This window comes from Colobus angolensis, unplaced genomic scaffold (assembly GCF_000951035.1).
Source record: "Colobus angolensis palliatus isolate OR3802 unplaced genomic scaffold, Cang.pa_1.0 Scaffold42, whole genome shotgun sequence".
NCBI classification, from domain to species: Eukaryota; Metazoa; Chordata; class Mammalia; order Primates; family Cercopithecidae; genus Colobus; species Colobus angolensis.
Window position 1 is genome coordinate 3,695,783 of NW_012117599.1, and position 8,738 is coordinate 3,704,520.

An 8,738-nucleotide genomic window follows, 5' to 3' on the forward strand; every position below is an offset into this window, starting at 1 on the left:
ATAAAGTTTTATTGGAAATGAATCCTGCCTATGCATTTATCTATTGTCTGCCTTCCTGCTACAATGGCAGAGTTGGGTAGCCAGGATGGAGACCGTGCAGCCCATAAACCCTTAGGTTATTTATCTGATTCTTTACAGCAGCAGTTCTCAACTGGGGGCAAACTGATAATGCCTGGAGACATTTTTAGTTGTCACCACTGCCAGTGGGTACTCATACGATCTACTGGGTGGAGGCCAGGGACACTGCCAAACATCTTATGTTGCACAGGACAGCCTCACCACAAGTAACTAGTCAGTCCAAAATGTCAAAACCTGCTTCGCAGAAAAAGTTTGCCACTCTTAGGACTAATTCAAGCCTCTTTGTTATAAGAGCTCCTAGTTCTTTGTGAGTTCCCTTTTTAGCACTGAAACCCTTGGTGCTGAGTCATGGATGTGTGTGATCCCCTGTATGAGGCTCTCTCCCCAGCTAACTGTAAGCTTCATGCAGGCACAAATGGAATCCGCTGGATTGTGACTGCATCTCTGGTGCCCAGCACGTAGTAAGTACTTACCAAATAAGCACCTGTGTGGTGAAGAATAACTAAATAAGATCTATAATTGGTTTATAGTTCTCTGCATATCATAGTTGCTCATGACTTAAGGCAAATAAAAAAAAACTTGAGTTGGTGGCTTTTTGTTCCATGTTTTTCTAATATAGGTCTTCCCCAATTCTTTCAGTCTAGAATTAAAGACCACTGCTCCCAAGCGAGGGTGCACAAAAGAAGGTCAATTTCCTGAGGATGCTGTAAGATTGAGGCTCTTGTGGGAACTTCCAGCAACTTTTAACAATCTTTAATTCATGGGATAAAGTGTTACACACTCTGTTCCCTCCCTCATCTTTCTTTGCAGAGTCCTGTTCTTTTTTTTTTTTTGAGATGGAGTCTCGCTCCATCGCCCAGGCTGGAGTGCAGTGGCGCGATCTTGGCTCACTGCAACCTCCACCTCCCAGGTTCAAGTGATTCTCCTGCCTCAGCCTCCTGAGTAGCTGGGATTACAGGTATGTGCCACCATGCCTGGCCACCCAGCTGGTTTTGATAGGCACAGTGAATACCATGGGAGAGGGTATGGAAGTAACTAATGTTCCTGAGAGGATGAGTGGTCCAGGGCCACTGGCTTTTAGAGGCTGGCATGGAAGCAAAGAGGAACTAACATATAGTGTTAGTTGCATAGGTGTCCCTAGGTGTCAGAAGTCTTTTTATGTTTTTTTCCTTTGAGACAAGAGTCTTGCTCTATCACCCAGGCTGGAGTGCAGTGGTGAGATCTCAGCTTACTGCACCCTCTGCCTCCCAGATTCAAGCAATTCTCCTGCCTCAGCCTCCTGAGTAGCTGGGACTACAGATGCCTGCCACCATGCCCGGCTAATTTTTGTATTTTTAGTAGAGACGGGGTTTCATCATGTTGGCCAGGCTGGTCTTGAACTTCTGACCTCAAGCGATCCGCCTGCCTCAGCCTCCCAAAGTGCCGGGCTGACAGGCGTGAGCCACCACGCCCAGTGGGGATCTTTTCATAATATTATCTCTTTTAAAATCTTGCAGGTAAAGAAATAGGAGCAGAGAGATTAAGTAACTGGCCCAAGATCACACTGTAGCTAAGAGGTGAGGTCAGACTGTGAACCCAAGTCCCCTGCTCTTCCCCTGGGTCGTGCTGGAATCACCCTTGAGATCACTGGAAAAGGGGAAGTGGGGGAGTTCCCCCACTGTGGCTGCAACACTGGCCAATGAGGGCCGAGTGCGGGCCCTGTAGCTTTCAGTGTGGGCTTTCATCCCTGGGCTCAGAAATTTTTCCCAATAGAAAGGTTGGTTGGTTCAAACTCCTAATTTCCTTTGTCCCGGGATGGTATTACTTCGAGGTCTTTTCTTTTCAGACAGAAAAATAAAATCCTGCCTAAGCAACAGAGGCTTAGAACCCTCCCTCAGCAGGGTTCCTCTTCCCCGCTCTCTGTTGGGAGGGTGAGGGGGGATGTCTTTTGCTGGCTCTTCCTAGAAGTGGGTGGCATTCAGGAATTCTCAAGGGACCTCAAGCATGTGTTTAGACTGTGCTAGGTTACAGACAGAGCTTGGGGGTGCTCAATTTCTTTTTTCTTTTTTTGAGACGGGGTCTCGCTCTGTTGCCCAGGCTGGAGTGCAGTGGCTCAATTTTGGCTCACTGCAAGCTCCGCCTCCCAGGTTCATGCCATTCTCCTGCCCCAGCCTCCCAAGTAGCTGAGACTAAAGGTGCCCGCCACCATGCCCGGCTAATTTTTCGTATTTTTAGTAGAGACGAGGTTTCACTGTGCCAGCCAGGATGGTCTCGATCTGCTGACCTCATGATCCACCCGTCTTGGCCTCCCAAAGTGCTGGGATTACAGGCGTGAGCCACTGTGCCCGGCCCCTCATTTTGGTTTTAGTTGGAAAGGAAGAGCAGCAACGAACCGTGAGGTCTCCGCTGTGAGGCTGCAGCTGGCTGTCGGCCTTAGGCTTTTTGCTGGAAGAGGCTGAAGTGAACAAACTGTTGCCATTAGGTCGGCTGGAAGAAGTTAAGTCCTCGCTGGTGTATTTGTGTTTAGATGCATCGGAGAGGGGTGAGATGGGCGACCGAAGCATTTTTTCATTTTTATTTATTGGTATTGCCACACTGAAAAAGGAAATGACAGTAATGGAATGTCACAGAGTCAGCACAGGGGAAAAAGGTAAATGTTTTCCTATGACCCAAACACCCAACTGGGACCTGTTGGTGGGAGAAGCTTCTTGGGAATTATTATACCAGGAAACAAGTTAACGGCATTAGGATCATAACAAACAAGAAGCAAGTCTCACTCACTGTTTCTTTTCTTTCCCCATCAGGATGATAGTAATTCTGGAGCCAGCACCAAAGGATGCCACTAAGACTAGTAACACTTTCATTTTCCAAGTCCTTTATCCAAGGATCTCAAAATACCCAAAAAACAACTTACTGTGTTCCTAACAAGCATAAGGAGCAAGCAGGGGGAAAGTGAGTCAACAACAATAAATGAATTCTAAATTTCTTTCTTTTCTTGAGACAGGGTCTGGCTCTGTTACCCAGGCTGGAGAGCAGTGGCAGGATCTTGACTCACTGTTAGCCCTAACCTCCTGGGCTCAAGCAATCCTCCCACCTCAGTCCCCTGAGTAGCAGGGACTACAGGTATACATCACCACACCTGGCTAATTTTTCATATTTTTTGTAGAGATGGGGTTTCACCACGTTGCCCAAGCTGGTCTCGAACTCCTGGATTCAAGGTGCCTCGGCCTCCCAAAGTGTTGGGATTACAGACATGAGCCATCGTGCCCAGCCAAATTCTACATTTCTTTTTATTTTTTTGAGATGGAGTTTCACTCTCGTCACCCAGGCTGGAGTACAATGGTGCCATCTCGGCTCACTGCAACCTCCGCCTCCTGGGTTCAAGTGATTTTCCTGCCTCAGCCTCCCGAGTAGCTGGGATTACAGGCGCCTGCCACCATGTCTGGCTAATTTTTTTATTTTTAGTAGAGACGAGGTTTCACCATGTCAGCCAGGCTGGTCATGAACTTCTAACCTCAGGTGATCCACCCGCCTCGGCCTCCCAAAGTGCTGGGATTATAGGCGTGAGCCACTGCACCCAGTCTGAATTCTACATTTCCAAAAAGACTTTTGCTATCTCATCTGAGCTTGTACTAAATATTATATAGAAAATAATAAAACCAGAGAACAACCTGCAATATGTAAAGCCAATTCTTAATATCTGAGTTTATGACTTAACCAGGGATTGATCAGATTAAACCTAGAATATAAAAACAGTGAATAGGAGGCTAGGTGTGGTGGCTCATGCCTGTAATCCCAGCACTTTGGGAGGCCAACGTGGGCAGATCACTTGAGGTCTGGAGTTTGAGACCAGCCTGGCCAACATGGTGAAACCCCATCTCTACTAAAAATACAAAAATTGGCTGGGTGCAGGGGCTCACGCCTGTAATTCCAACACTTTGGGAGGCCGAGGTGGGCAGATCACAAAGTCAGGAGATCGAGACCATCCTGGCTAACATGGTGAAAACCCGTCTCTACTAAAAAAAATACAAAAAATTAGCCAGGCATGGTGGCGGGCACCTGTAGTCCCAGCTACTTGGGAGGCTGAGGCAGGAGAATGGTGTCAATCCCGGAGCAGGAGTTTGCAGTGAGCCAAGATCGCACCACTGCACTCCAGCCTGGGGGACAGAGTGAGACTCCATCTAAAAAAAAAAAAAAAATAAAAAATTAGCCAGGTGTGGTGGTGCATGCCTATAATCACAGCTACTCAGGAGGCTGAGGCAGGGGAATCACTTAGGGGAGGTGGATGTTGCAGTGAGCTGAGATTGCACCGCTGCACTCCAGCCTGGGCGACAGAATAAGACTCTGTCTCCTAAATAAATAAATACGGTGGGCCGGGCGCGGTGGCTCAAGCCTGTAATCCCAGCACTTTGGGAGGCCGAGACGGGCGGATCACGAGGTCAGGAGATCGAGACCATCCTGGCTAACACGGTGAAACCCCCTCTCCACTAAAAATACAAAAAAACTAGCCGGGCGAGGTGGCGGGCGCCTGTAGTCCCAGCTACTCCGGAGGCTGAGGCAGGAGAATGGCATAAACCCGGGAGGCGGAGCTTGCAGTGAGCTGAGATCCGGCCACTGCGCTCCAGCCCGGGCAACAGAGCAAGACTCCGTCTCAAAAAAAAAAAAAGAAAAAAAAAAAACGGTGAGTAGAAGTTACAGCTTCTGATTCCTAACTCCTTATTTCACCTTCAAAACTACTGTCTGTGCTTGAATATAATGTTCTCCAAAATCAACCATCAGTGAAGAGGGATTCACTTACATTTGAGTTTGCAATGTATATTATATTGTTAGGGCTCTATTCCTTAAAGTATTCTTTGGGGAAGACAGATTAGTCTGAAAAAAACTCAGTCATCGCTAATTTAGGATACTTATAGAGGTCAGCTGGTAGAGCCAGTTAAAACACGGTAAAGTCATCTAACAAAGATTGACTCATTATTCTTGGGGTTGGGCTCTCCTAATTGCACGTGTTCGTTATCACCGCAAACAAGCCATTAAAGTCACTTCGAAAAGCAATTTCCTTAGCTGGTGGTCACAGTGGAGAGATTACAAACACAGGCCTCTAGAACAAATGACAAAACCAAGGTTCTGAATGTTATGCAAATGGATACATGTGGGGATATAATTTCTGGTGATAGATTTCTGGTTCCAAAAGCACTGTGTGTCTAACAACATAGAGGGTGTATTACGCAAAAGTGCTCTGGGAGAATCAAAAGTTACTCATCTAGCGACGGCGAAGATGCCGATGTTGAAGATAATGTGAACTGCCTGACTATAATTGTTTGTCGAAATGTGAGTGAAGACCTTTTCCTCGGTCTCTATTATTTGACATACTTCATGATTTTCACAGTGCATGAAAAACAAAACTGTGACATTAAATATCATCATGGACATCATGACTGTCGGTTTTTCATCACTGCAAGTTTATATATATATTCAGGTTGACCAAAGAAACTTTCTTGGGAGCTCCTCTTTGAAATTCCCCCTTCTCTGGGACTGCTGTACAACACTGGTAAAACTTGATAGTAGTAGTCACAGTTCCAGAGGTACACAGACCACTTTTCCCAGAAAGAACTCTAAGTATTTTATATGCATTGTGTCACTACTTAACATAAATCAAACCATCAGAACTAGGAGGCTCTGCCAGGCTAAGCCTCTAGAGCAAGAGTTTTTTAACTTGGGGTCCAAGAACTTGAATGGAGAAGTGACCTCTTCGTTTTCACTGACCTCTCACTGTAATAGAGCATTTCCTTCAACTATGAGTGAAGGTATGAAACCAGAGTCATGGTTTACCAGGAGCAGTAGTACCAACACCTGTGACTGTGTCACTGGTATAATCACAGCTATTTTCTTTTTTTCTTTTCTTTTTTGAGATGGAGCCTCTCTGTCACCCAGGCTGGAGTGCCATGGTGCAATCTCAGCTCACTGCAACCTCTGCCTCCTGGGTTTGAGTGATTCTCTGGCCTCAGCCTCCTGAATAGCTGGGACTACAGGAGTGTGCCACCACACCCAGCTAACTTTTTAATATTTTTAGTAGAGACGTGGTTTCACCATATTGGCCAGGCTGGTCTTGAACTCCTGACCTCATGATCCGCCTCCCTTAGCCTCCCAAAGTGCTGGGATCACAGGCATGAGCCACTGCACCCGGCCAAATCACAGCTATTTTCCTATCATATTGCAGTTGTGCACACACACGGTTTATATTCCTCACTGCTTAGAAATTATGGAAGCCACCAGATCAGCTAGATTATTTAGTGTATTAACACGTACTAAATGATTTCGCACATTTAAAAATATTTGGGTACCACATTTTCCCCATTTCCCCTTTCCCAATATTTTGGGCTGGCATCCACCCTGCACAGAGGACCGAGGAGCGGGCAGCATGCAGGGGCAGCCCTCCCTCCCGTTCAGACCCACAGGAGCCCTCGCCTTCCAAGGTGATTCCGGCACTGCAGTGGGCCTGTGTGCGTGCACCCTCGCTCTCCAATTTCCTCGCCAAGTTTTAGCACCGCTTTACATCTTCTCCTAACCTTTCAGTTTACATTTTTATGTGTTGTGCTGAGCCATTCATCTCCCTTTAAAATTCTGTGTATATGGTCAGAGAGGGTGAGGAGTGTCTTAGAGAGGAAAAGTGGTCTCCGTGCTGTGGTATTTCAAAATGGAAAGCGCTTCTATGACTGATGATAAGCTACTCGTTTCTAATAAATACCTGGGATTTTGCCTTGCTTGTAAGCCATTCATCAAAGAGGGGATTCAGTGCTGGGTGGGTCCATCTGGAACCTCTTGAGAGGAGTGTCTGGGTGGCCATTTAACCTCGGGAGCACGGACCCTTCTAAGACCACAATTTTAGTCTATATCCAATTAATTGCTTTAGGTGCTGCACATGGAGATTCGGCTTGAAGTGTGTATTTCTTCGTCTGTGTAATAAGCTTAGTGTTCTTATGAGTTTAGTGGTTACCATTAAAATATGGATTAGAGGCCGGGCGCGGTGGCTCAAGTCTGTAATCCCAGCACTTTGGGAGGCTGAGACGGGCGGATCACGAGGTCAGGAGATCGAGACCATCCTGGCTAACACGGTGAAACCCCGTCTCTACTAAAAATACACACAAAAAAAGAAATTAGCCGGGCAAGGTGGTGGGCACCTGTAGTCCCAGCTACTCGGGAGGCTGAGGCAGGAGAATGGCGTAAACCCGGGAGGCGGAGCTTGCAGTGAGCTGAGATCCGGCCACTGCACTCCAGTCCGGGCGACAGAGCGAGACTCTGCCTCAAAAAAAAAAAAAAAAAAAAAAAATTGATTAGAAATTCAGTTATTAAGTTTTTTTGGGGAAGGGCATATCCTGGGGAGTAGGGCTGTGTGTAACTAGTATCTAGTCTTTGGTTATGGAGAAGTACCTTGCATGAGTATCTGGAGCTATAGTATGTGGCACATGTGTAGCCATAATGATAAGACTTGGGTTAAAGGAGGGAAGCAAGTCTGCAGACCTAGACCAGAGTAGTCCTCAGAAAGCCCGACCCTCCTCCAACCCAGCAGGTGACTTTCAGACCCAGAGATCTCTCCAGCTCACTTCCACTTTGGAGGGAATGCACGTACCTGTTGATGTTCATGTTGCAGTGGTTTGCAGACAAAGTATTACTGGTGGAGGTGGCCAGTCTTGAAGAGCTGTCTTTCTCTCCCTGGGCCTTCTTGATCTCCCTGTAGTCGTCTTCGTTGTCACACTGTATGGGAATAAACTAAAGTCAATCAGCACTGGATTTCAAGAGTTCCCAGGTGCCGACTTCCACAGAGTGAGGCCTCCTGGGAGCCCCACTCACCTGGCTTCCCCGAAGCGTAACCTGAGCAGCTGTGCCCCTGCCATGGCTTCCCCATTAGCTCCTCAACAAGCAAGGATGAAATCTGTCGGTTTTACAATCGACAGCTGATGGAGAGGAGAGGCACGACGCCATGATTCAACATTTTGAATTCTGACAGCTGCTCTGCCATCAATGGGCTTAGGATTTAGTCCTCCAAAGCAGCCCTGGTCCGAGTTCCCACTGCAGCTCCAGCGGCACTCACCTTGGCATTTCTTGGTATCAGAATAAAGTACAGCAAGTGTGTGTTCTCTGGGGTTCATGCCATAAGGTCAGTGGCAAACTTGGACTTTTCTGCTTTAAAAATTATTGCCTTGGCCAGGCGCGGCGGCTCACGCCTGTAATCTTGGCACTTTGGGAGGCCGGGGCAGGCAGATCACGAGGTCAGGAGATCGACACCATCCTGGCCAACGTGGTGAAACCTCATCTCTACTAAAATACAAAAAATTAGCCAGGTGTGGTGGTGGGCACCTGTAGTCCCAGCTACTTGGGAGGCTGAGGCAGAAGAATCCCTTGAACCCGGGAGGCAGAGATTGCAGTGAGCCAAGATCACACCACTGCACTCCAGCCTGGTGACAGAGGGAGACTCCATCTCAAAAAAAAAAAAAAAAGAAAAAAAAAATTGCCTTTTGTGAACTGCAAGCAGAAGCTATTATCTCTTGATGCCTTAATTCTAGTTTTCAGCCGGGCGCGGTGGCTCAGGCCTATAATCCCAGCACTTTGGGAGGCTGAGACGGGCAGATCACGAGGTCAGGAGATCGAGACCATCCTGGCTAACATGGTGAAACCCCGTCTCT

The 8,738-nt window shown here is 47.3% G+C and overlaps 1 protein-coding gene across 1 annotated transcript in view; it reads right to left on the minus strand.

Moving 5' to 3' along the window:
- The window catches only part of AFF3 (AF4/FMR2 family, member 3), a 533,195-nt gene that overhangs the window by 35,439 nt on the left and 489,018 nt on the right, over window positions 1–8,738 (minus strand). The window contains exons 16-17 of the mRNA XM_011956656.1: window positions 7,685–7,809; window positions 2,451–2,652 (exon numbers count right to left, since the gene is read on the minus strand). Of these exons, the coding sequence (XP_011812046.1) occupies window positions 2,451–2,652; window positions 7,685–7,809 (327 nt within the window). The remainder of the gene's footprint in view (window positions 1–2,450; window positions 2,653–7,684; window positions 7,810–8,738) is intronic.